The sequence below is a fragment of the Xiphophorus couchianus genome, chromosome 5, assembly GCF_001444195.1.
Source record: "Xiphophorus couchianus chromosome 5, X_couchianus-1.0, whole genome shotgun sequence".
Classification (NCBI taxonomy): domain Eukaryota; kingdom Metazoa; phylum Chordata; class Actinopteri; order Cyprinodontiformes; family Poeciliidae; genus Xiphophorus; species Xiphophorus couchianus.
Window position 1 is genome coordinate 17,210,968 of NC_040232.1, and position 16,763 is coordinate 17,227,730.

A 16,763-nucleotide genomic window follows, 5' to 3' on the forward strand; every position below is an offset into this window, starting at 1 on the left:
AACCTGAGTAAATAAATACTATTTCTCAAAGGATGGTTCTATTTTATCAGAGGAGAAAAGCTATCCAGATAAACATGAAAAACAAACTGCCCTGGGAACTTACTGAATGGATTGGCCTAATACTTTTCACCTGGACATACTAGAGCATTCTAAAGTGTGATGTTTTGTTTTTTTTGTTGCTGTTTTTGTTCTTTTGTTTTACGTTTTCTGAAGCATGAATCCTTCTGTAATTTCTGATTGGCATAGCCAAGACCATTGCTATAAAACTCCAAGGGAAAGATTCGGTGGGTGTGCGGTGTCACTGACCATCAGTGGTGGAGCGAGACTGGCTCTTGAGCCGGAGCGAAGGTCGGAAGCGCGTGCGGTCGTTGAAGCTCCAGCTCTTTTGAACCTTGGCAGGACTGGTGCCCTCTGTGCCACTGTCAGCCACTGGAGAACGCCGGTCATTTACAGAGGATGTCTGGCGGTTCTTGATGCTCTGACCGCGGGGGCTTGCCATCCTCACACGCTCTTTGAAGCTTAACTTTTGGCTGAAGTTGGAGGATGAGGAGTTGTGCAGAGGTATTTTGGAGTGTGAGAGAGAAAAAGGCAATGATGTTGGAAGTGAAAGACAGAAAAACATTGGTTAATAATTCAAGCTTCAGCTCAGTAACAGAAATCTGACTCAACTTTTGGTAAAGTTTTGCTTATTTACGTAGTATTTATGTCATTTAGAGCTTTTTCTGAGATAAGAGTAAATAACTGGAGGGCCGGAAGAAAAGACAAACATGCATATTGATGGAGGTCCTATATATAAAATGCTAGCTCTACTTGGGGGTGATGTATCAGTTGTGCAGTGATAATATTAAAGTATTTATTTGTTTTGAACAAATTAGTTAGGTAGCAAGACAAGACAGTGGACAAAGGAAAACAAAGTATCTCCATTGCTGAACTAAGATTTTAGAAAAGTAGAGCATACTATACATAACATACTCCCAAATCTCTACATAATTAAAAAATATTACCATAACATGATGCTTTGTGTTGGTCCACTCCATAAACGATTAAAACCCATTTATTGTTGGTTGTGATTGTAATATGGGAAATGTCTGGCTTTGTCTCTCTTTCATATGTTTCCTACAATATGAAAGTTATGAAACTTTCATATATTTAGTAAACATGAAAGCTGGGCAATGAGGCGAGGTCAGGGAATGTTTGACTGTGCTTAATGCAGAATAGCAACATGCAAAAGCATGAGCAGTGCAACAAACTCAGGCAGGACTTATTTAAATTGGCTAAGTTCAACACATTAAACATGGTAATTTTGCTTTCAAGAATAAAATAAACATATTGTCAGCAAATTAATTTAAAAGATCAGTACATTGTTTCTGCAAAATTATCCGAATAGCACCATAAAAAAAGTTCTAAAATGTACTTTTGGTTGTGGAGTAATGCATAGTTGTTGCCATTAATTTTATTCAAGCTTGAGTTCTGAGGCAAATTTTGCAGTTGGTCATGGTGACTTGTGATCTTTTTCATTGGATTTGATGACAATAAAATGTGAATACTTATAAATAAAAAAAACAGCAAGTGAGGTAGTGCAAAATTTCAGTTTAGAGAAGTGAGTGAAGAAAAAAAAAAAAAACGATACCAGAAAAAGCAAGAACATTTCACTCAAGAAAAGGCTAATAAATGTTGATTAATTTACAAAATTTGCAGCTGAGACTGCAACCCAGCACAATTCTTCATTAATTTTTCTGAATATAATCAAGCAAAGCAGCACAAGTCTCAGGCACATATCAAGGAAAGGCTAATTATTATTTTAAAAGCGACTCATATTTTCCTGCAGCACTAGCTTGCTCTGGCCTATCTGAGGCTGTGCAGCCTCCAAAGGACACCCATGCACCAAAGATTAGTCAGCATTCCCAAAAAAAACAACACATCATGGAACATGGGAGCAGAGATGTACCTATGTTTCCGAGTGGTATAACTCCTCAGTAGCTTCTGCTTATTACTATGAATTTTACTAGAAACCAAGGAGAGATAGACACATGATGATTTGTTACTTGTTAGGTTTTTAAGGTGTGAAAAATAACTTTCAACCTCATTACCGTTTCTACTGTCAGAAAAGTGAGATTCGAGTTATATAAATTCATAACACAGAGAGTTATAAACTACAAGTGTTAATTGCGGTTGATTATGACTATAACTTACCGCTAACGCAGTATAGAAACCCAATGTTTAGTTGGAGATAGTTGGAGAGTCCTGAGCACATTTTTGTAGGCCACAACATAATATATTAGTATTTAAAATGCCTTTTCTTTATCTTTTGTCATCAAATTTTCTGTGAAACCAATTCTGAATTTAATTAACCCTAATCATCTACATAAACAGAAAACCACTTGAAATGCATTTCTCTGTCTGCAATGAATCCATATCGCACGTGTTTCTGTTTCTGAATTAAATTAGAGAAATAAATTAACGTTATGACAAAAGCCCCCACCAAGAACGTATATAAAGTAACAGCAGAGTCAGCGCTGATGTTTCGGCTTCCCGAGCGTTGGCATTTAGAGGGAGCAGAACAAGGGCTTAGTGGAGGAAAATTAACATCTACTGCAGAACTGTCCAAAATAGGCTGCAATTTGGTGACTCATGCACTTCATGTTGATATCACTCCTTTAACCATGTGAATTCCAGCAGGCCATGGCAATAAGTGCTTGAATCACAGCATGAGGCCAAAAACGTTTTTGCAGAGTCTTGTGAATCTCTATTTATTTGATTCATTGTCAATTATGTATTGCATATGCTGCATTTTGCTCCTAAACGCATAATATTCTAGGGATTTATTTTATAGATAAAGTAATACAGACGCAGCCCTCTGTGTGCAGAGGTTTCTTGATCTCTCCTGGGCTTATTCATACCAATGCTTCAACATATTGTGCACAGGGTAGAATTCAGGCTTTTTAATCTACCTATTCAATGACTTTCACATTATGAACAACAAATGTGACGGCATCTGTGATGTTGTGGTTCTTCACAGACAAACATTTACTCTGTTTCATAACTGCAAACACAAGGTATTACATCACACTGGCCTTGCTGCCCTAATCGCTATCCTCCCATAATGATTCTGGAAATGCATCAACACCATTAATACATACCCTATAGATAAATGTGCTATATAAATACAGACAAACAAAGAAGAATAGCTCATAAAAAAATAAAAGGCTACCTGAGGCAAGTAATCGCTGAGAAAAAGACAAATATGTGTGTATGCGTTTGGGTAGATTTTTTTTTTTTGTCCCAAATCAAAAAAATGGTTTTGGCGTTATTGTTTTTGAGACGAAGCAATAAACAAACAGAAGCAACAATGAGTCATTGAACGCCTGAGTAAAAACAGCTTTTAGTGGACTAAAATATCATTACCCTCTGCCTTTAGCTGCTCTGATTAGATCAACTTTATTGTGTCAATGCTGTTAACATAGCCTGGCTGAAAGTGTTTTTTCTCTCCTTTTCCTGCAAAGAGATCAATGAAATTCTACAAACCTTCGTGTGGAAAAGGGAGTTTTTATCTAAGCAAAATCTGTTTTTATATGAAGATAATGTATCATTGAAAGCAATTCTGCACTGATTTAGATCAATTTTGTGACTTATCTTATCTTGTCTTATCTAAATATGGTGCCTTTGCATTTTTACCCTTATTCACTGTAATAAAAATAATTTGAAAAATAATTTTTTAAAAATAATTTAATCACATGGCAAGTCCTGCTCCATCTATAAAATACATTATTCTACCAGCATGAAGGTAATGTCCTCCTAATTGTATAAATCTTTTAAAATCACTGTTCATGAAGACAAAAGAAAGGATTTCAGATTTTTTTATTATGACAGCTAATTATGTTTTCAAAAATATCAAAACCAGCTTTTTATAGTTTCCTTTCAAGCTGCACTTGTCAAAATGAACTGTGCGATGTGCTGAATGAGTCATTCACAAACACAAAGAGTTACATCTCCTGAGTATATTTAATCACTTGTACAGAGCATTTCCTCATCTTCTGGCAGATATTAGAGTTTTATAGCACATAATTTCTCTTTGATGGGGATGGGAAACAGTAAACAGTAAACAGCAGGATTTTTTGTTTCCCAGTGATAATAATTAAAAACAATGGGTCATGCTGCAATAAATAATAACAGCAATGGGTTTTTTGTTGATATTTGTCAATCCGACAGACTGATAGTACTACTAGAAATATGATTTTTCCACTGTCAGTTCAATGAAAGTGTTAAATGATTAGTTTGTGAGTCAAAGTATGACTGAATATAATGAGTACAGTTTAACAGCACAGTTGGTTCCAATTAATATAATTGATGTGATCAAGTGACACATCATAATCATTTCTACTCATAATCATTTGAGCAGAAATTATTATGTTTGTAAGACTCTGAACTCTATACATTGACATGTTTGTAGTACTTTTTATTGCTCCTTATTGCTGCTTTTTGTAATAAATACGACAAAATTTTACGATAAAATTTGAAGTTCATATTCCCCCATCTTAACTGCTGAATAATAAAAATTTACAAGAGGAAATAAAGTTAGATACAAGCTAAACAACGGTTACAACTTTGAGCAAATCAGGAAAAAATTAGATACAAACAATTGCACTGATTAAATTAGTAATATAATGACAATGTGCTTCCATATCAGTGAGGTACTGGTACTTAAATAGTAAATCAGTAATTGCAAAACTTAACGCCTTCCTTATTCTAGAATAACATGACTGCAGAACTTTGCAGGGCTTGGTACCAAGGGTAAATTTAATCCGAGTTAAAAAATACAATCAATATAATGGCAGAAGAATCCCGCCTTGTTTGCAGCTGAATGTATTGATTGAGTTGTCTCAAATAATGGCAGCAGCGAGATATTTTTTTTATTCTGATTGTTAAAAATAAATGTCAGTAATGATTAAGTGCTGGGGCAGTAGCCAACTACACAAAATCATCCTCGGTCCTGAAATCACATTTCTAACACCAACTAGCAGTTTATCTGCAGTGAAAAAGGTACAAACCTGGTGGTTGACTCGCCCTGATCCTTCCTGGAGTTGACAGATGAGAAAAAGAGAAAAAAAATATGAGAAAACATTTTATATATGGCTTCTCTAACATATTTTCCTAATTATCTATTAATAATTATAATAATAATGATAATAATAATAACAAAGCTTAAAAGAAAGAAAAAATGGTGCTTTTGCATATTTTAGCCTGTAGTTACAGCTAATGATGCTGCATTATGAATGAATGAAATATGAACTGAATTTAGCCACTGGTAACAATTTATTTTTACACAGAATAAAAATCTTTCAGAACGCTCATGTCTGGAAACGAATATTAACATTATGTACTGAACTTCAACACTGTGAGAAACTATCAACTGTTGTCAGTTTTATTTTTGTGGCACCTTTCTTGACATGTTCAAAAGAAAAGTCAGGTAGTCGGGCTTAGGTGGAGATCTAATTACAAACTAACTACATAGACAAATTAACTACATACTGTACTTTATAATACTTACTTTTGATGGTGCTTTATATTTGTGCGGAGCTCAGCTTGTACTTTTCTAGTCAACATGACATACTGGTTGTAGACAGATTATGTAATTCAACACATTTTTAGAAGCACAATGCTTTTCCGTAACAATTGATATGATGTATTGAAACCAGCAGGTGTCTAGAGCGGTGGTGTAGGGCAAAACTATTGCACCCAAGATTTATTAGTAGAAAGCTAAAACTTGCAAAAACACCAATGTGTTTCTTAGAATCAGCAAGATACAAAAGTTTTTGCCGAGGCACTGTTCCAGCAACTGGAGCCTTTGCAAGTGCTCATAATTTACAGAAGGCAATACACTAATTACTGGCATGCATCTCAGAAAGAAAAAATAGCAAACACACACTAACTACTGCAGCATGCAAATGGGAAAAGGAAACAAAAATATTCTTCCAGAAGGAGAAAGATATGTTTTTTCACTAGTCAATGCTTCTTTTTTTTTTTTACATGTCTTTATAAATGCCCATTTTATACTGTTTGGATGGTTGCTCAGTATTTCCAGGCTCCAGCAATAATTTTACTGGAAAAAGTCAGTGAAACTTTTGGGTGAACAGACACATCTGAATAATAAATGGGCATTTCTTCTTTGAGATATTAATGTCATAAAATATGTTCTTATTTTTTGCTTTAAAGTTTTTCAAACAACTTTTTTATTGACACCATTACACGAAACAGACCAGAATTGATAAGAGAACAGAGATGTCCAATAAATCTTCTACAAAAAGATTATTATTTTCCATCTTTAGAGGGATGGGTTAGCTTCTTTAAAATGGGGTTCTGTAGAAAGGCTACGAGCAATGAATATCTTAACCACAGCAGACAACTCCCTGAACAATGGAGGAATGGAGATTAACATTCACCCAGAGATTTCAGATGCTGAGCCAGACAGAATCAATCAATTTATGACATCCTAAAACAACTCCAGGCTCAAACTTGTCAAACTTTAAAAACCTTTGCAGCTCCTTCAGCTTGTATCGGAATTCACTTTGCATTCTTCTTTCCTTGTTAATAACAATCTCTTGTTTTTGTTAATTATATTTTGGACTTTTGAGCAACAGACACAGGAAGACTGTACCTTGTGCCAGGTTATTTTAAGAGAGCTGAAGAACCTCAAATTCAAAGATTGATTGGTGCCGTAGTGGTGAAAAGGGATTGTTGCTTGAAATATTAGCGTTCAAATTGACTTTTGGATGTAAGTTTAAATTTATGCTACAGCAATAAGAGATAGATGGAGGATCAATAATTATGGAGGATACATGATAAGTCTGATAAGGGAAGTATATAAGATAGTTCAACAGCAACAAAAGTAATTCTTCTTAAATCAGAAATCCAAAAGAGAGTGTGACAAAAACACCAAATACAGACATCAGCTGTCATAGTTGTACGTACTTTGTAGGGCTGCAGGTATGCAACGCCTTCAAGTGAGGCTTCCAGGTAGCAACGGAAACCGAGTTCTCATCAGCTGCATAACTACGCCAAACACACTGCATGCAGAACACAAACAGAAGACACCCCCAACCCAAAATCGAGGTAAATGCAAAGCAAAAAACAAACAAGTAAATCAGGATCAAAGAGGGTACCATAAAGAAGAGTGCAAAATAGATCAGGACAATGATAAAACTAATGAAGACAGATGATTAGTGAAAAAGCAAAAACAATTAAAAAAATTAAAAGATACTCAGATGTGTCACACATCTGGCCCCAGATGCAGGTTAGGCAGGCATGAGTACATGCCTGTTGACTGGCAGGAGGCTCTCATAGTGCCGCCACGTGGCATCCAGATAGGGCCTGTCAGTGGAGTAATAACGCCACACAGCCTGGTATAACAGTGAGATGCACAAAATGAAGTGACAACGTATGAGTAAAAGAGGAGAGCAAAGAAGAAAAGAAAGCATGAGGAGAAATGTGAAGAGGACAGGAAGAAGTAAAGGGTAGAAGATTGGTGTATTTTTGGAAGAACCTGTTTAAAAACAGATTTTAGAGGTTACTCCTGGGTGAAGACGGAAGCGGCTAGAGAGAATGAGATTTACTGTCCAAAAAGGTCTAGGATGGAAAAAGAGAAGCTGGAGGATAAGAAAATAAACATGTTTAAAATCACATTCATTAATATTCAGATATTAACTTAAAATGCCTTGCAAAATTATTAGTATTTTTTTTTTTTATTGTCTTGTCATTACAACCACAAATTGCAATGTAGTGTATTGAGATCTATTGTAATGCAGCTCAAAGTGGTTCAGAATGGTGGAAGGAAAATGGCATCTAGTTTCAACCTTTTTCACCAATGAAAATTAGAAAAAAGAGACTGATGCAAATCTGTATTTATCCTTTAAGTCTATACTTTGTATAACCATCCTATTACAGGGACTGAATAGAACTGCATGCCACAGTTAGTAGTTATTTTTTTATATACAACGTATTTTTAAAAACTGTTTTCTTTCCATTTCACAAATATGCACTACTTTGCCTTGGGCGATAAAGGAATGTCAGACCGGAGTCCTTGAGGATCGGTTTTCTGCATGAATCACACATGAATCAAAGTTATCTTCTCAGCCTGGCGTTAAGTTCTTCAGAGGTCATATAATTAACTACTTATTTGATTCAGGCAGAGACACATCTGAAAGTTGTAGGACACTGGCCCTTAAAGACTGGATTTTGACAGCAAATAAAATCCCAATAAATATGCTGAAGTATAATGGCTGTAACATGATGAAATGTAGTGTGAATACTGTCGCACAATAATGTAAACTTTTGCCCCTCTTTAGTCAAACCAGTTCCAGTCCTGGTTCAGTTCTTGTGCTGCACATGGTGATGAAAAGGCTTTGTTACCACTGATGAGATTTTAAAGAACAGATTCAGGAAAAGAGTCCCTAAGAAATTCCAACTTTACCTGGATGAGGTAGGCTGCAGGGTTCCTCCTCTTCTCAAAGTGCTTTTGTCTGTGCTGCTCCTGAACCTTCAGGGCAAAGCCTGAGCCCAGAATACCCTGATGAGACATACATCAGTTGGTTCTCTCTCATATACACATAGCTTTCAGTGTTTTCCTCAAAATAAATCAAAATATAGACACATTCAGTTCATTTGTGGTAAAACGTAAGACATCTCAGTCAGTTTTGCCATGTTACTGTATTGATGACTTTGCCTTAAGTGTACAAAACCACACACTCCAATCATTAATAGACAAAGAAGATTAAATGTTTCAAATTTGGTACACACAGAACCACAGATGCATCCAAAATATGTAAAGTGGTAGGACACTGAAGGTTACCCAAAACTCAACACAGTCACAGTCCCTTCACAGTCTTGTTGTTTTCATTGGCACCAAATCCATGAAATAAATACCATATTTAAAAAAAACACAGAGAAGGAAAATACTTACAGCAGGCAAGGCAAAGAAGGAAATACCCAGGAGTGCGAACCCTGCGGACAGCATCCGTCCTGTCCATGTCTTTGGTGTCTTGTCTCCATAGCCGATGGTTGTTAGGGTGATCTGTGGCAAAAAATCGTTATCAGTTTGTAAGAACATACATGTGGTGTGTCACTTTATAAATGCAAAATATTCTACATAATTTGAAAGTGTTTAAATTAAAACGCTTTAAAAATGACCTTTTTTGCTACTAAGTTTTCTCATAGACACATTGAATAAGAAAAAAAGAGAGACATTTTAAGCATTCAAAGTAGTGAAACTACAGAGAAACTACATTATCAGGTGAACTTCACTGCTCCAAGACATTCAACTGATATATTGGGCTGATGCCTAGAACCTATCAGGATGATGGCATTTTTTTTTTACTACTTTTTTGAACACTGGCATTTATAGCCAATTCCTCAAAGCTTACCGTGCCCCACCACAACGCATCAGCATAGGTGGCAAACTCTTTGTTGAACTTGTTCTCCACAAGGTAGACGAGGAACGAAGAGAAGATCAAAACCAGGAAGCCGATGTACCAGGCAGTTACTAGCTCCTGCAAGAAGTAAATCAGAGGAAGCAATCAGATTTAACTGTGGCTAAATAACAGAATTAAATTCATATATTTTATGAAAGAAATCATCCGTTCCCTCACTTTCAAAATTATTTTCTAATGATTGGACACCACAGGTGTCATTTTATATGAAGTCCAAGTCATGTATGAACTGTTCAAGCTGCGAGAAAGTGAGACTTTCTGCAGGCATTTTCAAAGTTGCTCCATTTTATCCTTTATAGCTGTAGACCTGTTTGTTGGGAAATGTGCTGGCTTTCAAAATGTTGGCAGTGTTAAGATAAGAGTCTAATGCAAGAAATAAATGTCATGACTGTTTTTGTAATGCTTGCTACACTACCAACGCTAATTGCTAATTAAAAAACTTATAAGCAAGTTTATAATCCCAAGTCTGTTATCTTGTCTTAGCAAAACCCACTTTTACAGTGACTGCTCTCACACTAACAAAGTCATGTTGCCTAAGCTCTTGATATAGTCCTAACGACTCCTCACTGCAGGAAGGCTAGAAAAAAAATAAATCAGTGTTGCTAATTCCAGTTATTTAAAAAAAATTAGAATCAGCTAAAAATCAGTATTGGCAAGGCAAAGATTTACAAAAATCTGCCTTAAAGTTTGATTTCTGGATCTTTGTTAATGAAGATTGCATTTAACTTCTGCAAATGTTGCAAATGGTCTGGCACTATGACATATTTAATAGCATCAACCAACACTTTGCTAATCTCACATCATTTAAAACTGTTACTTCATTTGCAGCTAAAAGTAAATGTACATGTGGTAACATCTCATTGAGATAACAACAGGACATAAAAGCAGCTATGTAATCCTTTTATGAGTTGTGTTTTCTCCTCAAAGATCCACTTGAAACAAATTTTGTGGCCGAAAGCTTGCCCACAGTCAGATGCAGGAGCAGAATCAAAGAATTCTTATAAGACGCGTCGTCATCTTGTACTGAACCTCGACCTGTTTGTGTAGTGTGAAACATTTTACCAGGAGGAGTCTATCTGAATGTGCAGCTTTGAAAGAAGCAAAGAAAAGCAGAAATGACCTACTGTGGTTTCTACACAAATATGTCAGGCAGAAGTAAAAGAGAAAAGGTTTGTGTGGGCTGTTATAGGTGAAGGCGGATGGATCATAGTGAGTCAAAGAAAAAGAGCAGGAAGTGGAGGGGAAATTGTGCTAGAAATGTTTTGGCCAGAACTCTTGAGTCTAAATTTAACAACATTTTCAACACATAGTTACATAATTAAAAGCCCAAATTAAACTGATTTCCTTAAGTTTTCAGAGTATTGTTTTGAATAACTATGTTTTATTTATTTTCAAGTGTAGATGTAGAGTATATGTTTTTATTCATCTGTGAAAGATCTCAGCGTTATGTTTCTATGATGTCACATGACATTAATCTATTATCAAAGGTAGCCTACAATTATACTTTTTTCTAGTAAAGCATGTCAAACTTTCTTTAAATACGTACAAATGTACATAGAAGTATATATGTAGTATGCTAATCTACACTCTCACAATACAGACAAAACTTCAACGCAATTTGCAATTCTGCCATCTTTACAGACCTGGTTCAGATACATATTTTCACAGTGCACTCAGGATGTATTACTTTCTGTGCAAAGAAATATCTATATGTCAGTCAAATTTAGAAGTTTAGCAGTTTAGCAGTGAACTAGAATGTGTATTCTTGAATGACTCCAAAATTGAAGTGGGTTTGCAGAAAACAAGAAAATAAAAGTTACCAAGTGGAACAACTAGTATTTAGGAGCTTTTGTGCGTAATATCAATCAATTAAGTTTATTTGTATAGCAGATTTCAGCAACAAGGCAGTTCAAAGTGCTTTACACCTTAGAAACTTAAACAAAATATTTATGTTTCTAATAATATTTATAATACAAGTAATAAAAAAAGCACCATACAGTCAACAATTGAGAAAACCAATAACAAACATCAATGTTTCATTTATTATGTTTCAAAAGGAAGTGGATTTTTAGTCTTTATTTAAAAGACTAAAAAAGTGTTTTGACTGTTTTGCAGTTTTTCTGGAAGTGTGTTCCAGATTTGTGGTGCATAGAAGTTGAATGCCGCTTCTCCGTGTTCAGTTCTGGTTCTGGGGATACAGAGCAGACCAGAACCAGAAGGTGATCTGGAAGATTGGTGCAACAGCAGCAGATCTATAATGTATTGTGTTGCTAAGCCGTTGAGTGATTTATAAACTAACAGCAATATTTTAAAGTCTATCTCTGAGATACAGGGAGCCAGTGTAGGGACTCTTTCTGGTTTTAGAACGCAAGCAGCGTTGGATCAGCTGCAGCTGTCGAAGTGATTTTTTTCAAAAAGTTCAAAATTAAAGCCTGACACAGAATATAAACTTTTGGTAATTTTTTTTTTTTTTTTTTGTGTGTATAACTTTAGGTCTAGGTTTATTTTTTTGGCTTATCGGAAACCTGATCAATCAAAGCTTTACCGGCAGTCCATTCAATGTGATTCTCGGTGTGTTTTGTTTCTGCTGACCTTACTATGAGCGTACACCACAGATCCCAGCAGCTTCCAGGTCCCACCTCTTCGGTCCATCCGAACCATCCGAAGAATCTGCAGGAAGCGCAAACTCCGCAGGACTGAGGTGGCAAACATGTTGGTTTGGCTGCCTGCCGACGACACCACTGCCACTGACGCGATCAGCACTATGATGTCTGGAGAAGCCAGGCGGAAGAAAAGGAAAAAGAGAAAAAGAAAAAGAGAAAAGAATTATAAAGAAATAAAGTAAAACACTTTTTTTGTATTAATTTTGTTTTTTTCAATGGTCTGATTGGCACAATATTCTTTTAACAAGAGATTATACTCTACTGTTGGCATCCACAACAATGCAATAACTTTGACTCATTTGATGCTGTAAGTAACAATGTCATCATGTAGTGTAGTTCTGCTGCTGGCACAAACAGGACTGCACAGAGCGAAGTAAAATTTCTCATGCTCTGGCACTATTGTAAAATGTTCTGCAAACTGTGACAATCAGATGCACAAACAAGGTCTCAGGCAGGCAGACAGACGTACACAGACATAACTCAGCGGAAGTTCACACAGAAACCACACGTAATAAATACACAACATCGAACCCACAGAGAACCACTGCAACCGTCAGCTCCTGTCATTTTATCTCTTTTCGTTCCTCCACTGTGCCGTGTCCCGTCTCAGAGACATGCCGAGTAAAACCCTTACACAGCTTTTACTTTTTATATTCTCTTTGTGCGAGTTCAGAAGCAGCTTGAAAAATACGTGTGGGGGGGACCACAGAGCTGCACAGAGTTCACTGCCCTTTGAGGTTTACATAGAGCACATAATGTGCTGCTGTTAGACCTGAATTACCCCATGTTGAAAAATAAAGGTATTTATATTCTATTCTATTCATTTTCTGTGTTTTATCACTAAATAGATGCATTAGTTTACTCAGTTTTTTTCAATAGTACTTTATTTTAATATGAGTATCTGCTTTAAACTGTAGACATGACTGAATGTTACAGTGCCGTAGCACTTATTTAACACTCAATTCTAATTAGGTTTATTTGCATTATGCAAAACAGCAGATGCAACAAACAATTCAAAAAAATGACCATTTAAATAGCTCAACACGGCTAATACTACAAAAGGTTTTTCAAAAATGTATTTAAAAAAGGTCATGTTTGATTACTTCTGCAGTCTGTAGATTATTCAACAACTTCATGAACGAAATTGTTAAGTACAGCAACTTTATTCAATTATGACCAGCTTCTGGGAGTATTCCCGAGGAACCATATCCCACTCTTCCTGGGCAGAGACCTCTGGTTCATTAATATTGTTGGGTTTGTGTGCTGCACCTGCCCTTTTCAAATCTTACCAGAAACTTTTAGCATGTTAAGTGACATAAGTATGATGGGCAACCAAGTAGGAAATCTTCTGAAACCAGGCCTTGGTAGATATTGAGGCATGCTGCGATTAGTGCTCTGTTTAAATATCCAATTATCTCCAAGCTTCAACTTTCTCTAAGACAACATGACAATTTCTTCCAGGATTCGCTGGTGCTAAATGGTGTAGCCACTGTTCCTTTAACTTTAAACTTGCGAACTATGCGCCTATCTATATCTCTAGCTTTACGGACTATTTTTAACATTTAGTATTCTTTTACCTGTAAACATAAGACAATGATATCTTCTCTAAGCTTTTTTGATGATTCTCTTGACTTATTTCAATAAACATCCCATATTTCTAATACGGAATGAAATATTACTGCCAATAGTTCTGGTAACTGAGATCTTCTCAAGCACACTAATGAAGCTTGATTGGGTACAAATGAGCTGTGCCTAACACTAAGGCTAATTTGCAAATGTGTCATCTGCTGATAAATTCCATTCAGCAGATTTAATAATTTTTTAAGGCTGAAATAGTGACAAAAAGAGGGATTTTATGTCCAATAGGGATAAAATCTTCATACTACTAGATGTATTTATGGGTGAAGACAAAATCTTGCAGCTGTTAGATCAAATAGATGAAACTGGAATGTTATTTCATTAAACTGAGTTTTGTGTAAACTCAGTTTGGGGACTTTAATTGAACAATTCTATTTTGAATAGATCAACAGGGCTTTACCTTATCACATCTTGTCTATGATGCCCAGATGTTATATTTACTTAATAAAAATACATGTTTCTTGATGATTCTCCATCTACAAAGAATTTGAAAAGAAAAGAAAGATTTTTACTTGAGCTGTTTTCCAAAAAATAAATTCCATATTCATCATCACTATTGTCTTTGAGCTTCACGTGTTATTTTTCAGATTTTAAATTGATTTTTGCAAGGCCTTCAAAATCAACTCTATTTTTTCCAAAAATTTTTTTTGTTGGTGCTTTTTCTTTCCAAGAATGTTTTTATTTATTTATGCCAAGGTTTCTAGAGGATGTCAGTTCAGGTCTAAGTCTTTTACATATGAAAGAGCTTTCCGCAGCAGTGATTTTTTTGTTAAAAAATAAAACCTCCTAAAATCTTGCTTTTATTTTTGAACATTATGTTTTCAATTTTACATGAAAACATAATGTCATTATCAACTACAAAATTTATAAAAAAAAAAAAAAAGCCTGATACAACCCTCTTCCCAGAAAGTCACAGATGACAACTTGCTTTTTTTTTTAAAAAAAGTCATTCTATCATAAACATTTTTGCTCTCTTTCAAAGTTCACTTAACTTTAACTCTTTTGCTTGATTTTTGTCCTTGATGTTCACCCTTTTGCTTTCCTCTCATTCCCTCAGCCTTGCAAACGGCAGCTACGGCCAGGCAAGAGAAGCAGCAGAAACCGTGCCTCTTACCCCTCGATATCATACTTCTGTATGTTCCAAGCCAAAAGATCCAAGTCTAAACATAGGAAAGAATAACATTCTGCCTCCTCTCTGCTTTTTAAACCTCTAACAACAGCTAAAATGAAACCACCAAACCATGGTCATTACAGCTTGCTGTAGGACTGAGTTCAAAGAGAGTAAGTGTTCTCCATCAGTGAGGGGCAATGGTCAGAGCGATGGAGAGGTTAAACTCACCTATGACACAGAAGGGCTTCCTGGCAAAGCGCAGACGGCCCTGCCATCCTCTGTAGCGGCAGCAGCATCCTGCCGACCAGATGCGTATGATATACTCCAAACCAAACACAACGATCATCACAAACTCCTGTTGGGAAAGTCACACAAGCAAATGGAGAATTTTGAGAGAAAGGTACATGACAGAAAGCATAGGCAGGAGGTGTTTTAGTTCAGCGGACATAAGTGTAGTCTTCTATGCTTGCCGGCAGATAATCTGGCAGTTGTCATATATGTTGGCTCCTTGCAAACAGAAGCATTTAGATATCACTGGTTTGCATGTCTGACAATTTCTTCTTGATGCCATGGATGCTGAATGTCCCCACTAAAGATATACTGTATTTCAAGATGTACTGCAAATTCTGTAGTGCAGATGTCCAATCAAGAGAACTTACAGGAGGAATATTTGTAAGCAAAGAAGTCCTGCCAGAAAATGGTACCCATGAAGTGGAGGAAGGGCGACATTAACAACCTTCATCTTCCTTTGGTTAGTTTTTTAAAAAGAGGTTGTGATATTTAGTCTCCCAAGAACATATTTGCGTTTCAAGCTTTGCTTGTTATTTTGTGGATTCATCACACATTCTGCCTCATTATTGCCTTATTGTTTGTCACCAGGTGCAGAGAGCTTTTTGTGTGATAATGACTAAGGTAGGTCCTCTGTTAATGCACACACACTGCTTCTGCTTCCATTAGATGTAACACTGATGCAATTAGTGGGGTGCACTTTGTGAAATGGTAGCAACAGCTGCAGGGGCAATTGTCTGCAGGAATTGCTGCAGTGTACAAAAGAGTGACCTTTTCTTTCTGCTAGAGGCTTTTCAAAGAAGAAAAAAAACACCACAAATGTAAAATCATTTTAGGAGACTTTTAAAAGCATTTTTGCGCCTGTGCCCACCGTTGGCTCAGTCTGTTCTTCTTAAATCTCTTTCTCATAACACCGAATGAGCTCCATTTGGTGTTATGGGTACTTAAAGAATCTATAATTGAGGGTTTGAAAGTTTGAGGCCAAAATAAATTAGGGACAGGTGAACAAATGTGGCATTGAGTTTCACCTTGATGACTTTGTCTAGACAGATGCTTGGAGAGATACTGTTAGCATTTATTTAGCCAGTCTAGACTCTGTTGACAGCCAAAGGTTTGTCAAACAGAAAATGAAAATAGGGTTAATACAAAAAAATTGCACAGTTAATTAATAAGGCTTTCAAATTGTTTCTCACTTATTTGTCATGGAACTAAGTCATGGTCACTATTTTCTACAAAAAGGAAAACTGAGAAAGGTTATTTAATATTAACAATGAAACTGAGAACAGCCAATTGCACTGATATTAACTGCAGTGAACAGTGGCTTATGGAGGGCATGGTAGCTCAGGACATGAAAAACAAATGTACTTATATTTTTACTGTGGGGAAGAGTTTGGTCTGCTCTGTGCACTCTGTGGTCAGGGTGTTACAGTCATACAGGCCTGATGTAGAGCATTGGTTTTCAAACTTTTTGACAACTGCGAGAAGAAAAATGTAAAAAAAACCCAATGTGTAAATACTTTTTAAAGATTAAATGAAAATTAAAATTACCTTAAGAAATGTTCTCCTAAAAATTAGAAACTT

The 16,763-nt window shown here is 36.0% G+C and overlaps 1 protein-coding gene across 5 annotated transcripts in view; it reads right to left on the reverse strand.

Moving 5' to 3' along the window:
- LOC114145254 (potassium voltage-gated channel subfamily KQT member 5-like) overlaps nucleotides 1-16,763 on the reverse strand; it is a 102,437-nt gene that overhangs the window by 10,694 nt on the left and 74,980 nt on the right. For 3 of the 5 annotated variants that reach the window (XM_028018731.1, XM_028018733.1, XM_028018736.1), the window contains exons 3-11: nucleotides 15,123-15,249; nucleotides 12,075-12,253; nucleotides 9,417-9,542; nucleotides 8,957-9,067; nucleotides 8,468-8,563; nucleotides 6,970-7,064; nucleotides 5,049-5,075; nucleotides 1,949-2,005; nucleotides 307-530 (exon numbers count right to left, since the gene is read on the reverse strand). In XM_028018731.1, coding sequence (XP_027874532.1) covers nucleotides 307-530; nucleotides 1,949-2,005; nucleotides 5,049-5,075; nucleotides 6,970-7,064; nucleotides 8,468-8,563; nucleotides 8,957-9,067; nucleotides 9,417-9,542; nucleotides 12,075-12,253; nucleotides 15,123-15,249 — 1,042 coding nt within the window. The remainder of the gene's footprint in view (nucleotides 1-306; nucleotides 531-1,948; nucleotides 2,006-5,048; nucleotides 5,076-6,969; nucleotides 7,065-8,467; nucleotides 8,564-8,956; nucleotides 9,068-9,416; nucleotides 9,543-12,074; nucleotides 12,254-15,122; nucleotides 15,250-16,763) is intronic. The other 2 variants (XM_028018734.1, XM_028018735.1) reach the window with 1 other exon arrangement.